Here is a 22,011-nt window from a genome sequence, read left to right as displayed (position 1 = left end):
TTGATAGATAGTTTGTAGAGTACATGATCAAGTATGCCCAGAGGAGTGGAGTCTTGGTTCAAAGATCCTTCACAACAAATGAGTCATGGAAAAATTTGACATAAGCATGATTGTCATAACATAAACGGCCAATGCTAATAAGATTTTGAGAGATGGAAGGAGTGTAGAGGACAGAGTGGAGAAGCACAAACGTGTTGGGGAGGGGGGAGAGAAAACGGGAAGAGACTTACCATTGCCTATAACAACTTGTTCACCACCATAGTATGGAACAGGCTGTGTGAAGAGCTTCCTAGATTTCCAATGCGAATTCATAGCCAACAATTTCGCCCATTTTTATCTTCATTAGATGAGGAGTAGAACCAGCTCATAATGGTTCGATTTCATTTTTGCCAGTGAGGATTTATGTGTGTTCGTTGAGGGTCGAGATACTTGGGAGGTTAAGGATAGGTGTCATTGATGAAGCTTTCAAGGCCATAGCCCATAATCAAGTTGAGGAGCTGATTTTTCCAGAGGAGGTAGATGGAGTCGTTAAGTTTGACAGTGAGAGATTAAGACATGTGAGGGAAATTAGCAACTGGTGATTGAGGGGATGCGAGGGTGGAGAAAGGATTCTGTGGTACCTGGGGTGGAAAAGGATGATTGGCAGAAAAACTAGCGTACATGAAAGTGTGGCGATGGAGGACCATATTGAGGAGGGAAGGTTAGATTTCGAATAGAAGGGGGTGGGATTCGTTGAGTTGCAGGTGGAGTGAAAGAAGGTAAGGAGATAGAAATGTTGGTCAGAGGTGGATTGGTAGAATGAATACCTGGAATCAACGTCATCGGCTGAGCTGAGTCTTCTTATGATGTTCCCGAACTTGACACCATGGGAGAGAAGAAAAAGGAGACCTAAAGCTCTGATACCATGTAAGAGAGGAAGTGAGGAAGAAGACAAAAGATAAAAATGAATCGGTTCAACCATGAAAAATGAGCCTTGGTACTGTTATTTATTTATTTATGATGTGTCATTTGTCACACAGTGATAGGGAGAGAATAACAACCAAGTGAGAGAAAGGGAATGGATAACGGACAAACAGTAAAAATTGAAAAGGGGAAGAAATAGCATAAAAAAGGGAAATACATATAATTCTAACAACCGCTCATTTCTTCTCTTTTCTTCTCAAATAATCTTTAACTCTTTCTTTACCATTTGACAAAGCTCCACCATTTTTGTGGACAACCCCCACTTCTCTCCTTTCTTTATTGTATGCCTTTTTGGGTTTAGGGCTTCTCGTCCATAGTTGTTCCAACCAATTTATTTGATAGCAAATTAGAACTTTAAAAGCCCCTTTAAAAAAAAAAAAAAAAAATCTGCAGCAACAACCTCCTCGACCAGAGTTTCATCTTCTTCCCAGCCTTCCATTTTCTTCAAATCCATTCGGAGCAAGAGACTTATGTATTTAAGAGAAGAGGGTTTTTGTCTTTTTCCTAGCAATGTGCATGGTATATATTATGAATTTTCTTCTTTAACCTAGAATATGTGTGGTTGATATCATACTTTTTCAAGTAAGTTTTTTTGTGTTTGTTGTGTTGTCTAATGATGGAATGAAAAAGGGTTCCAAATTTAAAGAGGGAGTCCAATAATTGGAGAGACCAACCAAGATAATATTTCACCACCAGAACTTTGATTGCTTTGGAAAAACTAGCCACAAAGAAAATTCTTAATAAAGTTTAAGAAAAATTGTGACTTACTTCAACCATTACAAACTTTTAGGGAATCTTTTTTCCACAATTTTGATGCATAAGTACAATGAACAAATAATGAATAGCTTTCTCATTATACTGCTAACAATAGTTTTAACTTGAAATGTTGGGTGAAAATTTTAGTTTTAAATATTAAGAGGGAACCAACTTTTGGTTGGAGAATCCCACATTGGAAAACTTTGTTTTGGAAGCCTCCCTTGTGTACTCCAACTTTGAGCTTTGGGTTTGGGCCCCAAGGGTACCCATGTTTTGGAGGGAGTAAGAAGATAGACCAGTGTGGGTTCGATGGATGTCCCACACGCACGCCACCGCCACCGTCCAGTCGAGGCATGTGTGATTATTCTCTTTTTATTTTTATTTATTTTTTTATTTTAATTCCGAAAAAGTTCCATGCATCTCTTACAGTAAACAAAGGTGTTGAGAATTAATAACAAAGTGTATCAAATTAACTTTTACATGCAGTTGTAACTACCTTGTAAATCCTATACATAAAGGATAATAGTTATAAGCTGACAACCACTAAGAAATTACTTCAAGAACTTAACAACTTATTTGTATTTTTCCTCTAATCTCTCCAAGAAATAATATTCTTTAGCTCCTCTATGGGTGTAGGCTTCTGATTGTCGAACCACGTTAAAATCTCTATGTTCATCTCCTTCTCTACATGCAAGTTTTTAGCTCATCTTCATCTTCATTTTCTTCAAAGTGTGTTCAGAACCCTCAACATCTCCACTCTCTCTCTCATTTTCTCTCTGAACAAAAATGATAGAAATGAAAGTTGAAACAGATTGATTGCAATATGTAAAGTGATTGATTGCAATCTATAAAGTGTTGTGGGTTAGCTAAATCCTAACCCTCAACGTGTAAGGGAGGATTAGCTTTCACGTGGCTTTTGCTTGGCCATATATTTTCAAATACAAGAGGTCTCAATTTGTGGTGATTCTTTCCGGTTTAGGCCTCAATGCAAAGTGGAAACACCCAACAAAGTGGTATCAGAGCCTACAAGAACAAGAAAAGATTAGTTAAGAATTCAAGAGAGCCAATCTTGGAACATTCAAGAAGGCAAAAGATGGGTGTTACAAGGTTTTATATAGAGAAATTCGATGGGAAAGCAAATTTCAATCTATGGGAGGCTAAAATCAGAATTGTATTAGGACAACAAAAAGCTCATAAAGCTCTTGAAGATCCCTCTAAACTCCCTACTACAGTAACATAAGATGAAAGGAAAAATATGGAGTTAATTACACATGGAACTCTTGTCTTGAATCTCTTAGACAGTGTACTTAGAGAAGTCATTGATCAAGATACAACATTTAAAATGTGGACAAAGCTAAATGAGCTATGAAACAAAAGATCTGCCTAACAAACTCTTCTTAAGGGAAACATTCTTTACGTCTAAGATGAATCCATTTAAAACCCCGATAGAAAATCTTAATGAATTTAAAAAGATTCCAGCTAAGTTTAAAATCCAAGGTGATACTATTAGGGCAGATAATGAAGGCTATAAATTCACTTCCAGAAGCATACAAAGATGTGAAAACAGCTTTAAAGTATGGGAGAGATTCACTCAACACTGATATTATCATTTCAGCTTTTAGAATTAAAGAGATGGAATTGATAACAAATAAAGAAGAAAAACCTAGTGTGGAGGGGTTATTTGTGAAAGGAAATCTAAGCATCACAATAAAGAGAATGGCAAACAAGCCTCTATAGAAGAAAACAAGGTGAAGTCAAAGACTATAAGCAAAAAGATTGGGCATCTAATCAAAGATTGTAGAACCTTAAAGTGGAAGAATGAACAGAAAAATAAAAACAAAAATCAGAAAAATCAATCTACCCAGTCAGAGGAAGCCTCAGTAGGGGAAGATTCATTCTTCTACTCAAATGCTCTAGCCACCTCAAATCAAATGGTAGAATATGAAGAACCAGCTAAGAACCTTGATTTGGTTCTAGATGTAGGGCGTTCTTTTCATATGACCCCTAACAAGGACTGGTTCAACACTTAAAAAAAATGGAAGGAGGCTCAGTATACATGGGTAATCATCACTTATTTCCAGTAGTTGGCATTGGCTCAGTTTCACTAAAACTAGAAGATGGGTCAGTGAAGCTACTTAGAAATGTCAGACATGTGCCCACGTTAAAAAGAAATTTGAACTCACTGGGCATGCTTGAATCAATTGGCTGTGAATACAGAGGAAAATGAGGCTATTATGAAGTTTTGAAGGATGCTAAGCCAATTTTCAGAGGGTTAAAATAAATGGTGTATATGTAGTTCAAGAAGTTCAAAAGTTACAATCAGCTCTAGTTATAACATCTAAAGAACCTACTGAAGGAGACCTTTGGCACAAAAGACTTTCACACATCAGTGTCAAAGGCCTTCAAGCTCTATCTAAATAAGAGATCCTACCTAAAAGGGTTCATCAAGGTCTATCCTTTTGTGAACATTATGTAATAGGGAAGGCAACAAGGCAGAGTTTTACAAAGGCTCAACATACAACTACAGAAATCCTTGACTATATGCATTTAGAACTATAGGGTCCCTCACCATTCCAATCCTTAAGTGATGCCAGGTATTTCTTAACTTTTTTTTTTTATGACTTCTCTAGGAAATGTTGGATATACTTTCTTAAAACTAAAGATATGGTTTTTGAGAAATTTAAGGAATGAAAATTTATGGTTGAAAAGCAGACTGGCTGCCAAATTAAATGCCTTAAAACATATAATGGACTTAAATTTTTTGCAGAAGAACTCAATGTTTTTTGTAGACGGTAAGGAATAGTTAGACATAAAACAGTGAGGTACACACCTCAACAAAATGTGGTGGTAGAGAGGCTGAACAGAATTATACTTGAAAAAGTTAGGAGTCCCTTATCTTATGCTATCCTACCAGAGAAATTTTGGGCTGAAGCAACCTCCTATACTATTTACACACTAAATAGATGCCCTCATGCTTCTCTAGATCTACTTACTCCTTAAGAAAAATGGACCAATCACCCACATAATCTAAGTAACCTAAGGGTTTTTGGGTGTATTGGTTTTGTACATCATAGTAAAAGGAAGTTGAATGCCCGAGCTATCAAATGCATGTTTTTTGGGGTTCATTGAAGGTGTGAAAGGTTTCAGATTATGGCATCCTATTGAGAAGAAGTGTGTAACTAGTAGAGATGATATTTTTTAGAAAGACTAAAATGTTTATGCAGAAAACTAACACACCTGATCAAACATTTCAAGAGCATATAGATACAATTGAGGTGGAGCATTCATTTATGCCTACTTTAGTTCCCTCAAGCTCAACTTCTGATAATACTAGTGGCCAAGTGTCTCAATATGAAGAAGAAGAAGAGGCAACCTTTAACACTGAGCAAGATGGACCAGACCTAAGAAACTATACCTTGGTTAAAGACAGACAAAATAGAACAATTGTACCACTTTCAAGGTATTATGACTACATCAACCTAACTCTAAATGCCTCATAACAGAATAATGATTCAGAATCTTCTACTTTTGAAGAAATAGTAAGTTGTGAAAATGTAAGAAAGTGGATAGAAGTAATGAATGATGAAATTGAGTCCTTGATGAAAAATGACACATGGGACCTAGTTCCTTTACCAAAAAGGTACAAAACTATAGCTTCCAAATGGGTGTACAAGTTTAAGGAAGGCATCGCTAATATTCAAGAACCTAGGTATAAAGCTAGGTTGGTTGGTAAGGGGTTTACACAAAGACAAGGAGTTGACTACACTGAGATATTTTCTCCTATGGTCAAACAAACCTCTATCAGATTACTTCTATCTATAGTAGCACAACAAAACCTAGAGCTTGACCAACTTGATGTAAAAATAGCTTTCCTTCATGGTTATTTAGAGGAAACCATATACATTTCAACCTAAAGGCTATCAAGTCAGAGGGAAAGAAGATCACTATTGTCTACTCAAGAGGTCCATCTATGGACTAAAGCAGTCCGCTAGGTGTTGGAATAGGAGGTTTAATGAGTTTATACAAAAGAATGGGTTCATTAAAAGCTCCTATGACAGTTGTTTTTACATTAACACTAAAACTTTTGCAAACCCTGTCTATCTACTTCTATATATAGATGATATGTTGTTATCAGTTGTTCAATAACCTTCCTTTAAAGACTGTCTTTTCAGTATAATATTGCCAAATCTACTTACTAAGAAGGGTCTCATTTGCAATGTGAGCTAGCATTAATTTACCAACTTTTGAAATATAAGAGTATTTTCAAGAGTCCAGTTTTTTCTCAATTTTCTCAACAATCGGAGAGCAAAAAGTATAAGATTTTGGATTATCTCCCAACGACATACCTAAGTAGGTAATAGGAAAAGGAATAGTAGGGCATCCTCATATAGATTCAGCCAAAGAAACCCCTAACTGATCTATATTGATACAAGAGATTGATAATTTCTAATATTAATTTTCAAGCCAAATGCTATCTCAAAAACATTGATAATGTGGTAGAGGTTCCATATTTTTGTAGAATCAATCTTTAAAAAAGAAGAATATCATTAGTAAAAAGTAAGTGAAAAATGCATATAGATCTATTACCAATAGAGAAGCCATTTATAAGTTTTTTTTTTTTTTTTTTTGGTGCATCTTCCATTAGACTAGAGAAGTAATCCTATTCTATGATGAATAGAAATGGAGATAACGGATCGCCCAGTGGAATACCACTAGTAGCTTGTATATAGCCTCTAGGTCTATCATTAAAGAGCATGAAATAGCTCACCGAAGATATATAAGCTCAAATCCACTCTATCCATGGTTCATGGTTCATGGAATCCTTCTAATTTTAGAATAGAGAATAAAAATCCCAATTCACCTTCTTAAAGCTTTTTCAATATCTAATTTGATCACAATTCCCTTTTTTTTTTTTTTACTATAATGCCAATAATCCACAATTTCATTTGCTATAAATATGGGGTCAACAATTTGTCAACCATGTAGAAAAGCATATTGACTAAGAGTAATAGTGGTAGGCAATACCTACTCAAGTCTTTGAGTAAGAACTATGACCAAAATTTTATAAACATTTGTAGTGAGATGGGTAGGCCTATAGTCTAAGATTTTTTTGACAAACCAACCACTTAAGAATCAAGACAATGTATGTAGCATTCATTGATTTGTTTTAGCATATACCTAGGGATTCAAATCACACACCTCATGGTTACTAATACACTCATATACGAATTAAACTACATTCGTTTTAGCTATTGATGATCTAAATTGATTCATTGATACAAATTTATAGTTTAAATTTATTCAATAATCAGTTTTGAATTGTTAGTGATACAATTCTAAAATTTAGGGTATAAATGTATTTTTTTAAAAAAATTAAATTAAATTAAATTAAATTAAATTAATAATCTCTACCAAACCCTATATACTTGAAAAGAATTACAAGTTGACTGCCACATGGTTGTCTATGCTTTTTTAGTAAATATTATATAATTAATCACTTGCAAAATGTAGTTTTTTACAAATTTCCAAGCCTTTCTCTCCACTTTTTGGTTCCTCAAGAAAAGGACAGTCTTATTCTCCATTATCTAGCAAGTTATTTTAAAGCTAAGAACATAATCAATATTGTTAATAGTTTAATTTCGATTATATAAAAGTATTTATATTTTTTCTTAAGAAAAAGTATTCTTATTTTTAAATTACTTTTACAAACACAATCGAAGTATTAAGTTTTGGGACAATTGTACTATTATCTAAAACGTAATACAAAAATTAGGCCCGTGTCGCTCCATTTTCAAATTTGCAAAAAAGTAATAAAGCAGTCTAGTCCAACTAATTACTTGAAAGATTCAAATAATACTGATTTCTAGCAGATTGTTGTCTGATTATTATTTTGATTGTTATCTTGTTGCTTAGATTGTTAACGATATTGATTTACCATCTGATTTTTGTTAAATTAATATTTGATATTGGTTGTTATTTGATTGCCAATGATTATGATTGCTATTTGATTGATTACTATCTGATACTGATATTTATTTGATTGTTGTTCGATTACTATTTGATGGTGATTATTAACAATACCAATTGTTATGTGATTGTTATCTGATTACTATATGATATTGATTCTTAGTGATACCAATTTCTATTTGATTGTTATCTAATTGTTATTTGATACTAAGTACTTTGTAGTTGCTATCTCATGTAATTTCTATTTGATAGTCAACCGTTTGAGATTGTTATCTGATTACTATTATGATTTTTTTTCTAAATACCACTTTAAATTTATAATTAAAATAAAATAAACATAATAAATGGTTTTTTTAAAAACAAAATCATTTGACTTTTTCTTTATCTTCCCTTTTTAAATTTCTCCAACTCTTCTTCTTCCTTTCTTCCTAAGATGGCCATGGACCGAATTCAGGCAACCTCCGGAATCCCCGAGCACCAGGCTCATGGCTCTGTCCATCGAATGCCTCGAAGGAAGCTCACGCACCAACGAGTGAACCGACAACATGCTTTAGACTAGCGACATAGTGGAGGAGCTTACCATCAACTCGTCTACATTTAGAAGCCATTAACGAGTTAAAGAGATTTACTTGCAGATCATCCAACCTTCTGGATACATTTTGAGGATGCTAACTTTGTCCAAAGTCGTTGATAATGGTTGATGTGAGTGCTTCCACACTAACCCATGGCGAGAAACCTGCAATTTAAAATCATATATATCACTTTAACGATCATTTTTGGGCTACATATACATCTACCTTTCAAGTAATTTATATTAACTTTCAAACTTTATATTTAATTATTTGGTTCCTAAACTTTAAAACATGTGAAATATATGTGTTTGAGCCCCTCATCATTGTCTAAAGTTTACGGACGTACCACACCCAAAATGAAAATTTTAAGATTTCATAATTTAGAAAAGAACGACCGTCTAATTATGATGTTGCAAATGTGGGAATTTGGTCAAAAAAAAAAAATAAAGTTATATTGAACCCGAAGAGTTATTAGAGGTTGTATTATTGTAAAAATGAAAAACGAAAGAAGATTAATCCATAGCAATACCTCTATGACCAAGTTACCCATATCCAAAATCTTCAATAAAGCCCATCTTTGGAATTTGAGAGCTACCATAACCTAAATTATTCTTTTGCTCATAATCTTCATGGCCTTGATTGAAAGGTGATTCATCTCCCATAACTTTATATGCCCACTCATTTACCTGTTTCCATATAACAAAACCTGCTTAATTGAAAGCTCTCACTTTCAGCAGATAAAGAAATAAAGTTGAAAGAGAGAGTGTGTAGTTAGCCTTTGAGGTTTGTTCATAATCGGGAGGATTGACACACTCCTTAGCATTAGCAACCATCATCAGCCATGCTTTCTTTGGGACTTTGATACCAAGCAACTACACAAATTTGGTTTGAAACAATCATTTTTCTTTTTTTTTTAAAAAAAAAAAATAAAGTTAAGGTAAATAAAAGGATTTTGAATGTATAAGCTAACCTTTTTCAAAGATGCCTTCAAGAAGTCACCCACAGTTTTGATGTTATGGGAAGGTAAGTTTTTGTGATATGCACCATCTTTTCCAATCCCTTCCAAGCGCCATAATTCATCTTCTCTGCTTTGAGGATGATGCTTCTTGTTCACTCTTATTATTTACAACAAAAAGAAAATTCATCAAAAAACCATTATAGAATCGACAAATAAAGAGATAAACGGAAAATACGTAAACAATAAAGAATCAACATATAAATTTACATAGTTCACTAACAGTGTGTTTGTTGTCCATAGAATAGAGAGATAATAATTTTATTTAGAGAGAATTATTCAGGATACAGAATAGAGGTACCTCTAGGATTAGAGATTTATATAGCGCACTTTTCGGGTCAAAAATTTGAATAACATAAAGATGACATATACGTCAATAACTTAGATTGTTTGAAGCGTCAGATAACAGATTCAATGCATTCCAATAAAAAAAACAATTATTTAATGAGATTGTCACAATGTAGTTACTGGTAGATATATGGTCAAAATCTATAGAGTTTCTCTAACATTTTTTGTAAATAAGACAAAAATGTTAGCCACATCATAACATGGGGTTAGCCAAATAAAAGCTTACCTTCTCCGCGATGATCCATGACTCTAAAAGATTGGGAGACAGCTAGAGGAATTGTTGGATCATCAAACATGGGAAGAATTTTGTCATCTCTAATCTAGTGATGGACAAAGAGAGAACGTTTTGCAAATTGAGCTTGAGATCATTTCCAACCAATAAAGGCCTTTTGCCATCTCTTGGAGACAAAGGATGATGTTGTTGTTGGCCGGTAGAGCCGCCGTAATCGCCGTCGAGAAGGAAGAACTCAAGCTGGGCTGATGAGAGAAGGCCAGTGCAGATAATGGCATTGGTTGTGCCATCTAAAATGACAACTTTCAAAGGCTCGCCATTTTCAGCTCTTATATCATTGTTGGTGAAAATGATGGAGGCTGGTTCATTGCAATACACTAACTTGTACTTCTCTATTCCACCCTTCTTAATTACTTCTTCTCTTGTCTCTTTCCTTTCTCTATTTACATACAAAAAAACATAAAGGAAAGATAGCCTAATTTTAAGCCTAGTTAAGCATAATTTACGACTCGATCAATGTAATTATCTTCACACCGAGCATGATTAAAAATAAACACTTTTACTCAACTACTTTTATAGACGTCATTCTATTTTATAACTATTTATTTTAGCTCAAGTTGATGATCATTTTCACTTTTGTTTTTTTCAAACTGTATTTATTTTCTTACAATTTCTTTAACTATTAACTTTTTCCTTTGAACTTTTAGCCAAATTTCAAATACAGAAATATTCTTTAAAAAAAAAAAAAAAAATCATGACTTGATTTTTGAAAACATGCATTAAAAGTAAGTCTGATAACAAAACAAATAAACCAACATAGGAACATATCCCAACTACCATAAAACTTGTACAATCAACTTTGAGATTTGAGGTTCAATTTTTCACCCAACATATATATGTATAATACAACCAAACAAATGAACCACTTGGTGGAAGTGGTGTTTATAAGCTCAATTTCAAAATCACATAGTTATCAAATAGGATATTAAGTTGTTACATGTTAAATCTAATTAAGGTTCCATGAGAAAACGATTTCATTTGGTGGTTTCTATTTTTAAAATTTATGTTTATTTCCTTTTTTTATTATAGTTTTCACTTATCTTAAAAATAAAAAAAAAATAAAAAAAATTGAATTCCTAATAAAATTTTAAAAATAAAATAAGTGACACAAAAATATGACCATTGAATTCCTAATAAAATTTTAAAAATATGACCACTGAAATGGTCATAATAAAGATATGGTAACAAAACAAGCAGTATGGTCATAAACAGAACACTAAAAAGAAAAAATGGTAATAAAATTCGGCTTAAATCATTACAAATTAAACAATTTCGAATAGAAAATTACTGTGGGGACTAGATCCAATGGAATTCGAAAATACTAACCTTAGTGATTCTAGAAGATGAGGGGAAAGTGAGTGTGAAAGCATTCATCACTTCCATTTGTACCTAATTACCAAATAAAATAATAAAAAAAATAAAAATAAAAATAAAAAACACATGGATGGATGTGAGAGATCAGTACTTTCATATTCAAAATTTTCAAATTTAGCACAAATATATATTAGAAATATGAAAATGAAAGGTAATATATAATTGTAAAGAATATAAAATAATACCATGTTTACCACAAAAGATTTCATTATTCTAGACATCAATTCAGCAAATCCAAGATCAGCTCCAGCTACTGATCCACCATCAAAACTATAACAAAAAAAACAAGAAGATCAAAAAGCTATAAAACACCAAGGAAAAAAAATATCAAACAACAAATCACCAGATCCAATCTAAAAGATAACAAAATAAAATAGCACTTGAATGCGATCAAGTTTCCATTTTCATTTTATAGAAGACAGAATTCATAGTAACGTTAACCCATAGTTTTTATATGAATCACATTCATATAATTAATATTTGAATCATATTTAAATATTTATTTCTCTTATTAAGACTTTATATTATAATGTATCAAATACATTATATTAATTATATTTCATATAATAACTTTATATTATAATGATCACATATATTATATTAATTATATCTTATATAATTAATTTCTTTTAATTAATTTGAACAATTCAAATTAATCCAATTTTCATTAACCCTAATTGAGCTAACAAGGGGACCTTATAGACCTATAAATTGAAGCTCCAACGATACTTGATTAATTAATTGAACTACTTAATTAAATTAATCAACTTTTATTAATTGTTGATCACTCCACTAAAGATCGCAGCTATACTCTTCGCACTAAAGATATATTTTTGTGTCTATTAGATATAACCAATCAACAATGCGTTGACCCTTCACAAATTGCTCGTAAGTACAGTTGGGCCAAAAATATCGTTTTGTCCCTGTAGTTACATCTAACTCTCTAAGTCCCACTGATCCTTCTAATAAACAATTAGTTATGGTCCAACTATAATTGAAGACAGAGTGTGGCGCCACATTGTTCAAGCCTCGAAATCAGTCTTTAAAGAAGCAATTTCTCTACTTACCTTAACAATAGGGGAGGAGTGAATGCCTTCTTGTGCAGTTGCGTTCCCAGCCCCCCAATTAGACGAATCTCTATAATGGTAGGCATATTGAGTCGGCGAATTTGGTCACTCTCACCCATGTAGATTAAAGAACCACCCTCATAGGCAGAAGTTTACAACTCGCTCAAGATTCAGGTTAAGTCACCTATGGTTATCCTGGTGAAATGCAAGTATCTTCTAACAACAGTGTTATAAAGAGAAACTATTCATTTCATGGTCCGGTCTTATACAAATTCTTTGTATAGGATACCCTGCTCACATGACTCCACATGAATGATTAGGATAAGATCATTTGTAGCACTTTACAACACTTGTAACAACTACAAAGTAGATTGTATCTGTAACATCACCAAGATAAAGTACCCAATCTTATCCATCTACTACAGACCTTTTAGGTTATCACTCAAACATGGTTCACTTGTATGTCTCCACATAAATGGTTAAGTTCTATAAAATAATCTAAGATCTTAGTTTAGGATTGAGCAAATGCACATAAAATAACAATTATTTTATTAATAACAATTTGAGGGAGAGACCCTTTTGTTCAGCCCTTCGCACTATTCTTCTTTTAAGGGTGAGACCTTTTTGCTCAACCCTTTATCTAGCCTTGTCTAAGGGAGAGTCCCTTTTACTCAACCCTTTATCCTAGCCTTTGAACTTGTCCTATGTGCACATAGAGCTATACTGGATCTTATCGTCAAGGATCATAACTAAAATACAGCTCAGATACCTTATCCTAGTACTACAATATTGGGTTGTTCATACATCATGAAGAAATCTTTTCATAAGAAGGCTTACTAGAACATAGTGTCATAACACCTAGCATTCATGAGAACTTCCTCTTCTAACGCATGCTCATAACATTAGGAGCATATAACTGAAATATACATAATAGCTTATAATTAGTGTGTGTTCTTAGTCATCAGGATAGGTAATTACTTGCTAAGGAGCTATCATGCATCACATAAGTCATGCTTCATAACATTATTACTTAGCTTGCATTGGAATGAGTTGGCTTGATAACTTACTGTAAGGTGACTAATCTAAGGTTAGTCTTTCATTTAGAACACAGATTGCTATGCATACAATATTCATAAAGCATTTAGAGTCACTCACAGCCTTGGTTGATCTTCTCAAGACTATAAGTTGCTCCTATTGATGTGAACACTTCCAATGCTCCCTTGCTATACGTTGGGTACTTGAAATTTCCTTTAGGTGCCAAGCTTGTATGCGGCAATCACAAACACTCTCATCACATACCATGTGCCAATTGCTTGTTCTAGGCGTCCCTTTAACCACACGCCAGCGCACAGACTGCCCCTTATGCGTCAAAGCCTTCACTGCCTGCTACACAGCTCATCACATAGCATAATGCACAATCTCACCTCTTGCGTGCGTGCCAGCCCCTGAGCTGCCTGCTTGTTCAACCCAAGTAGCTGCCTGCTTGTTCAAAGAATTCCATGTTCAACTTACATCTTAAATAACTCATTTTCCAGAGCTTTTCTCAATAAAAAGAATATTCAAATCTTCAACACTGGCCCCAAATTAACTGAGAACTCGACCTCTCTGCAGATTCCTCATTCTCCAGCTCGATTCCCTTGGGTTTTTCTTCTAGCGGCTCTTCCTCAAAAACTAAACTCACTCAAGGTTTAGATGGCTTTGGAATTACTCCATTAGCACGAGTAGATTGCTCTAACCATCCTCCTGAAGTTAGCTCTTCTATTTATACTAAAGTCTACATGTTAACTTTTATTATTAGACTGCAACCTCCATCTTTACTTGGATTCATTGAGCCTAATCACGACAACTGGCCATTTAAACGGTGGTTTAAGCTGATCATTTATCCTTAACCATCAACACAAGGTTTTTGTCTTCAACACTTCCATCGCAACTCATTTACCTTGCTAACGCACACTCCCATGGTCGCATGCCTCAAGACCATCACTTGCACCACCGCCCACTACCTTGGCCGTATGTCCTTGTTTAACGCCTCGCCCCAAGACCAACACATCAGCATGCCTATTGCCAAAGGCATTGCCTTGCTATCGCATCAACTTTCTTAGTTTCATAACCTCGTAAAGCTTGATCACCGCATGCCCCTCATCACCGGATGGCTTTCTATGGGCCAGCACACAACAACTAGGTTAGCACTTACAAACTCCTTGCCTTGATAGCATATGCACGCCCTTGCTCAGCCATGCCATCGCTTATACTCTTGAGCCAGCCTCATCGTATAGCTCCAGCCTCATCGCATGATCTTTGGCCTCGCATAGCCATCAGTCACACGCCTCAACGCATGCTCGACGCCCCTGCGTTCAGCGCCTTGCGCCCATCCTTTTGCGCAACCGAGCACCTCCTTGCTCATGCATGGCCCTTACTCGCAGCACGATGGCCCTTACTCGATGCACAATGGCCTTTCCTCGATCTATGCATAGCCTTTACTCGATGCACGATCCCTTCCTCGATCATGCATGACCTTTGCTCGATGCACGATTCTTTCCTCGATTATGCATGACTTCTACTTGATGCTCACCTAGTGTTTACTCGATGCTTGGCCACCATTTTCACGGCCAACACTTAGTCAAAATTTTACTTACATTGCCTACCACCAAGCTATTCAAGTACAAAGCTTCCAATACTTAGAATTTTCTTCCTTCACTCTCCCAAGCCTTTTAATTCCCTACAACATAATACTAACTCATATCTACTAAAATGTACTAAAGTATGGAAAATAAGGTTCAGGGTTTACATCAAGAATATATTTGATATACTTTATGTCACATATATTAGTCATATATCAATAGCATATTCTATATACTTTATATTTTGTATATCAGTTATATATCAATAATAAATTTGATATTCTTTATATTTTATATACAAGTCAATTGATGCACCCAGTCAATATTTATTCAAATTTCATTTTAAGTGTAATATTAATGTATCAATAGTAGTTTATACTTGAAATTTATTTTAAATTAGTACTGATATACTATTGATACACCAATGTAATACTTGAAATTATATTTAGAACGAGTGTTAATATACTAATGTTATATGTGAAATAATCAATTTTTAATGAGTTTTGATGTACTATTGAAACTCTCGTAATGTTATATTTTGAATGAATTTTGAATGATTGATGAATAAACTACCAATACACTAATGTTTGAAATCACATTTTGAACAGATGTTATATTTCATTCACTAAATAGATATACTTGAAATGTTTTAATAAATAATTATACACTATTCTCAAATCAATATAATGTTTGAAATGAATTTTAAATGATTGTTGATATGAATTTTGAACATGTTGATATACTTATGATACACTAATGTTATTATTGAAATTACATTTAAAACGTATACAATGGGAATGAATTATTCACTCCATAATGGAAGACTGATTTCTAAACAATTCAGAGATCAAATTGGCATCGACTTTGGGAGCGTTTGGAGGTGAGTTAAACATATCTAGTTCCTTTTAAACTCAGTTTTTATTACTTCAACATTAAAAATGCACTTTAGTTATTAGATAAACATGGGGTTCTTCTATCCCAAAATCAACTAACAATCCAAGTCAGGTATGTATCTTTTAAAGATTGTGAAGTCCATTTTTTCTAACTTGAAATCTTCAACATACCCTTTAAGATGATGTACCGTATATGAGTCGATCTGAATACCAAAGAAATTATCTTCAAGATTCATTATCAACAACTATACAAAGAATACATGAGACCACGGAATACAAATATCTCATCATCCAATAAACATACAATTTATTCATTGCTAAAAAATTTTAAAAAAAAATTATGAATATATAGGATACTACCCGTCTTACCTTACACATGTTCTCATTCTTGCAATCTGACAATAGTTATAGGACAGTAATTTTCAAATATCAAAGTAGTTTCCTTTAGCATTCTTTTGTCTTTCTTAGAAGCTTGGCTTAACTTCTTCTAAAGTGTTGTAAAGACTATGAACAACATTGAGCAAAAATCCATCTGAACCATGTTTTGCTAGCAAAGATATTGATACAGGAAGACCATTGTACAAGCCTAGAGGTATGCTAACCTGCAGATTACTTTGTCAGGAGAAAAAAAAAAAACTCATAATGGTTGCTTTTAACTTTTAAGAGAGAGAGAGAAAACCTGGCAGAATCCAGAGACCCCAGCAATGGAGAGCAAGCTGAAAGCCTTCGCACGAAAGTCATGTAGCTTCGAGATGTCTGTGTTTAGTTTAGGAGGGGGGCCAGGGACTGTAGGAATTGCAAGGACCCCAAATTCCTAATATGAAATCATCCAAAATAGCAGCTCAAGATTAGTTTAAAAGTATGATTCACAAACTGCTTTTTACATGGTAAATCGTGTCTTGTAAGATGGAAACAACAGAAAAACTATTCAATTGTTTCTATCTTCAATAAACACCCCATAATTGGGGTTCTTATGTACCTTTGGATGTCTTTAGATATTTCATTTAATTAATAAAATGTTTCTTATCCAAAAAGAAAAAAAAAAATCTATTCAATAAACAAACTCCAATTTGCCGCTTCTTTTTAGATATGGTTGTGTTAAAGTGTCGATATAATATTAAATTTGTCTTCACCCATCAACTTAAGTTTTTGTGTCAATCAGTGATTTAACATGGTACTAGAGTAAGAGATCTTGTGTTCAAACCCCCTGCAATATTATTTCCTTTCCAATTGATCTTGATTTACACTTGTTGGGTATTTTACAAATTTTCAAGCCCATAAGTGAAGGTGAGTCTTAAAGTGTTGATATAATATTAAATTTGCTTTCACTCATCAACTTAAGCTTTTGGGTCACTCAGTGATTTAACATATTATTATATGATACTTTGTAGTGATCCACATAAATGAAAAGAAGTTCACGACCCGTAGGCCTTCTACCTCCACGTGGCATTGCTCCGTCAGGCTTTCGCTCATTGTGGAAAATTCCCCACTGCTACATTATATATTTATATTCTTTTCCAAATAAAGGAGTGAAGATGCAAACCTATAACTCATAGGAAAAGGTCCAAATGACTAACTACTTGAGTTAGGCCCAAGTTGACCAATAGTAATCTTATTGAGATTATAGTGTAAGATCAAAGAATTTATTAGTCTTTTGAGGTGCTCTCCCTCAAACTTAATTTCCATAATTCTGCCTATCCTAGTTCCCACTATTTATACCCGTCAACTAAAATTAACTTCTCAAATAACTATAAATACGCCACAATCGACATTCCTAATTAAAAGTAACTCATTTCACTGGCATATCACATTTTTGGTCACTGGGATTTTTCTCTAACAAAAAGAAAAATGCGTAAATTTTAAGTTGCAAACTATTTTACTTTGAAGTTTTAGTAAATTGAGCGTGTGAGAAAGATAGAGAGATTACTTCAAGAAGTGCAGCAAGAGCTTCACGCAGTTCCATTTTAATGTTATGACACAGATCAATATTCTCATTTGTTGCTCTCATGGCTTCTGATACTCGTTCTGATATTCCTGGGCCCAAATGAGGATTGTAAGTTCTAACCCATTCTTCGTGATTGATTTTGAATTCATACCTGTAAAGGGTAAGTAGAAAGAGAGGAGAACGAAGATCAATCGTCAACACAAAAATACATCATAATCAATCAGTTCAACAGCATTCAAGTTACGTTTCATGGTGAGATCAGAACCTCTGAAGTAATTGCATCGATCTTGCAAGGGCTGCCAAGGATGGTATGCTATGCTCATGGCCTGCATTTCCTTCAATCATGAAATGCTTCAAACTTGGAACTTTGTCCACAAGATAAGTCCCAAGGACTACTTGTTTTATAAGATGGCCTGCAGTTGAAGGCTCGTATAAGAAATCATCCAACTCCGTTGAAAAATTATACCAGAAAGAACAAATGAACTCAAATATTATGTTTATCATTTTTCCTCCATATTACTATAAATGATCCCGTATACCATTAGCAAAGCTTTGGATCTGAATAGATCTTTTGTTGAATGTGACAATAAGGCTATAGTCTAAGAAATGGCAGACATCTCAAAGTATGAAGCTAGATCCTCTAATAAATTCCCTTGGGAGCAAATGAGAAGCCTAAAATGAATGCCAACCAAAGCATAACTCAAATGGTTAAAGCATATACCATCGTCCAAAAGATTAAAGATTCATACCTCCATGCGCAACCAGTGAGAAACTTAAATGCAAGAAAATCAAATTCCAATTCATTCAAGAACCATTATCAAATATACATTCATCAAGAAATGACCTGTGAAGACAACTAATATGGAATGTCGACTCACCACCAAATAATTTCTTTACTGAATTAATGAAAGCTTGTGTCAATCGTTCACTAGGAATGCTTGAGAGCTTGAAACAATCTTCTGCAATGAGCACCTGTGTAGGCTTTTGATGTTCAACCTCTGGATGTTGCAGTAGCAACCGACCTACTTTTTTTAATACAACAGGATCCCTGGCAAACCATCCTAAAACGCGAAGGTGGTGTCAAAGGATACACTTTTTTAATATGGCAGGATAGATGGGTTACATCATGAATGCAAAATTGATGTTGAAGCCTTGAAGGAAGAGATAACATGTTCAGACAGATAGCATTTTGTTGAGACATGGGCACTATTCCATTTATAAGCAACCAATGCCTTTACTACCAATCAATACTGTATCACTCATATAAGCAAAATCATGAGTAACAAAGTCGTCCCAACAGCTCTGTGATCACAAAAGATGTAGACGAAGTGACAATGAGACACTACACTACTCATTACCTACTGTATCAAAGCTCTGTGCCATGGGTACTACTCCAGAGGTAGAAACTGCACCATGTGAAGGCCGAAATCCAAGTATTCCACAATAGGATGCAGGCACTCTTATACTACCTCCAGTGTCAGTTCCTACAAAACTAAATATGATCTTTTACAACATTTTCCAGGCAGAAGTCCTTAAACCACAAATTATTCAAGGTCAGAGAGCTAAGAACTTGCCTAAGGAGAAATCCACAAGTTTTGCACCTACAGCAACAGCAGAGCCACTAGACGATCCTCCAGGTACCCGATCTAATGCATATGGGTTTTGGGGTGTGCCATAGTGAAAGTTTTCCCCATTTATACTGCGAAAATACAATTTAACTAGTGATTTCACTATTGAAAAGATTCAAAGGCCTACATTGTCAGGAAAAGTCATTTGGTGAAAGCTTTTCAACTAGAAATTAGAAAACTGACAAAAGTTGATTGGTTCAGTTCATGTTTTGACCAATTACATTGCAGAGTTGTCTGCTTGAAATAGAATGATAAGAATGGAATAGACATAGTTCCAAGACCAATTATAGAATGATGTGCAGCGCAAAATAGTAATCCACTGTAACCCGATTATCAAAGCCTATGCCATATATGGTTGTTTATAAATTATAAGAGAAAAAAAATAATGATAAGAAACCTAAGGAGAAAAAAATGTAAAAGTTAGGTCTTCTTGGTACCTGTAGGCCATTTCATCCATGATAGTCCTGCCAATGCAGCTGGCTCCCCCTCTTAGGATGGTCAACACAGCTGGAGCTGTCTGATTGGCAGGTCGGTGAGTCCTTAGCCATTCAGGATTTCCAAAACCAGTTACATGCCCATCCATATCAAATCTGTTTGGTTCAAATTCCAATGAGAACATTGCCCCAATTTCATGAAGAAAAACTGACAAACTTTTATTTGAAGGACCATGCATTAAAAAAAAACAAAGAGGTGAAAGAACCAACAACTATTTTACTGAACTAAGCTTCATCTTGCACACACTAATGACCCATTAAAATAAACAACCAACTGTCGATGGCTTGTAAGAATGGAAATATTAATATCTACAAATATATCGGCGATAAGATTTTGGGGATATGTTGACAAATTAGTTACAAAATGTTACAATAATCTTATTTCATATAACAATTTTAAACTTCACCTTAGTACTTATCTAATCTCTTCTAATCTCAAAAGAAGAATTCAAATAAAACTTCAACAGAAAAAATTATTTTGCTCTTGTTTTTAATTGGGAGAGTCAAATTTAACCTTTATTTCATCAAATGCGACCCTCAAATAAAAGAAATGGTCAAAATAATACTCTATTAGATGAATTCGTTGCCAACATGAGTATTGTCAACAGCTAAACGTCTCTATTTTCTCCAAGAAGTTGTAGGTTTGAAGCCTAGAGTTGGAACTCCCCACCACGTTTGATGTAATGTTCTAAAACTGCTAATATTGGATATTTTTAAGAAAGTTGGGATAATCTTTTTTTTTTTTTTTCCGGTATAACAACTGCAGGGATGGAGGTTGAACATCCGACCTCTAGGAATGAACATCATGCCAATCATTGTTGAGCTAAGCTTCCTTTGTGAAAATTGGAATATTTTATTGTCAACTTTGCAAACTTCATCACTTGCTTTACTTTGTCGTTAGATTCAATTTGTGATTGATTTTGGACATTCATGTTGCTTGACTTTTAGCATTTTGTAGGATTTCTTTTTTCGTAATAATTGGTTGACTGATGGACAATTTCGTAATTTGATCTTACTACTAATGAATAAATCGACTCACTAATACAAATGGAATTTTCCCTAAAGAACAATCAATTCATCTCATGAACATATAAGTTGATCCTAGAAATGATATCGGAGAGAAACATCTATTCCACCTACAATTGAAATTGAAATGCTACAAATAATACAGAACTCACAACCTGTTATCACCAAATCCTTCATGAATTTCCAGAACCAAATCAAAAACAGTAAATAATAAAAAGAATCTCACATGTCTTTAACAGCGAAAGTGAGGCCATTTAATGGAAGTTCATCGGAGGGGGAGCTCGGTTGCAGGAGGAATTTCTCCATGAAAGCTCCATAATACTGCACAGCCATTGCAAAACTAAGGTTTTTTTTGCTCCCCCCTTCTTCTCCGAATCTAATTGGAGTCAGAGTCCGACACAACCTCCCTAGTAATGGCTGGAAAATTGCAGAGTGGAAAGAAAAGCTAAGGCAACCAAAGAAGAAGATGAAGAAGGATCGCAAATAGTACAACGGTATCGTCAGTGGCTTATCCCCTCTCTCAGCGATATCAAATCAAAATGGGAAATTTGCACGACCCATTTTTTTAGTCTAAAATGTGAAAGGACCAATTTCTAAAAAATAATGTGAATAGACTCTCGCATCGTCATATCAAATTACATGTGAACACGGGATACTAAGTGAGTTGAATTTCTTACATCATTCGACTCTTCCATTCAGATATGTGCCCGAGTGTTGCATTCCTTCGTGTGAAGATTCACAATATTGTTCAATCGATTATGTCGCACATGGACCTGTGTTCGCATGGAAAAATGATGTAAGGAATTCAATTCACTTGGTATTTCGTGTTCACATGCAATTGTGGCCACCAAGGAATGAAACATACCCATTCAAAGTCTTTGCAGTAATGACTGTACATGTGGAACCTATAAATCCACTCAGGCACATATTTGAATAGAAGAGTCGAATGATGTCAGCAGTTTAACTCACTTGGTATCTCGTGTTCGCATGTAATATGGTATGACAATGATGTCAGAGAGGGTCAATTGACGTTATTTTTTAAAAATGGAT

At 34.3% G+C, this 22,011-nt stretch overlaps 1 protein-coding gene and 1 long non-coding RNA gene across 3 annotated transcripts; both read right to left on the bottom strand.

Moving 5' to 3' along the window:
- Nucleotides 1–8,136: 8,136 nt before the first annotated feature.
- Nucleotides 8,137–11,539, bottom strand: LOC120070545. The gene is made up of 6 exons (XR_005479979.1): nucleotides 11,473–11,539; nucleotides 11,240–11,302; nucleotides 9,848–10,292; nucleotides 9,229–9,373; nucleotides 8,788–9,130; nucleotides 8,137–8,422 (listed from the first exon to the last, which is right to left on the bottom strand). It is a non-coding gene; the product is annotated as an uncharacterized LOC120070545 (long non-coding RNA).
- A 4,593-nt stretch (nucleotides 11,540–16,132) lies between these two features.
- On the bottom strand, nucleotides 16,133–21,521 carry LOC120070639 (amidase 1-like). Of its 2 annotated transcripts, XM_039022469.1 has the most exons (9): nucleotides 21,188–21,520; nucleotides 19,879–20,031; nucleotides 19,388–19,512; nucleotides 19,172–19,297; nucleotides 18,692–18,874; nucleotides 18,079–18,226; nucleotides 17,796–17,964; nucleotides 16,548–16,682; nucleotides 16,133–16,470 (listed from the first exon to the last, which is right to left on the bottom strand). In XM_039022469.1, exons 1-9 carry the CDS (start codon nucleotides 21,292–21,294, stop codon nucleotides 16,333–16,335), a joined length of 1,284 nt encoding a protein of 427 aa, XP_038878397.1. In that variant the 5' UTR covers nucleotides 21,295–21,520; the 3' UTR covers nucleotides 16,133–16,332. The 2 variants fall into 2 exon arrangements, with proteins under 2 accessions (XP_038878397.1, XP_038878398.1); XM_039022470.1 differs by lacking the exon at nucleotides 18,692–18,874 and having other exon boundaries at nucleotides 21,188–21,521.
- Between the last annotated feature and the right edge of the window lie 490 nt (nucleotides 21,522–22,011).

The sequence above is a fragment of the Benincasa hispida genome, chromosome 2 (genome assembly GCF_009727055.1).
Source record: "Benincasa hispida cultivar B227 chromosome 2, ASM972705v1, whole genome shotgun sequence".
Lineage (NCBI taxonomy): Eukaryota > Viridiplantae > Streptophyta > Magnoliopsida > Cucurbitales > Cucurbitaceae > Benincasa > Benincasa hispida.
Note: the sequence above shows the minus strand (reverse complement) of the source record. Positions and strands in the feature narration are given on the sequence as shown.

Coding starts and splice junctions, on each gene's coding strand:
- LOC120070639 (XM_039022469.1), bottom strand. CDS start 21,294: ATGGCTGTGCAGTATTATGGAGCTTTCATGGAGAAATTCCTCCTGCAA. Junction 19,513..19,878: donor ATGGATGAAATGGCCTACAG/GTACCAAGAAGA, acceptor GTATTTTCGCAG/TATAAATGGGGAAAACTTTC. Junction 19,298..19,387: donor ACTTGTGGATTTCTCCTTAG/GCAAGTTCTTAG, acceptor TTAGTTTTGTAG/GAACTGACACTGGAGGTAGT.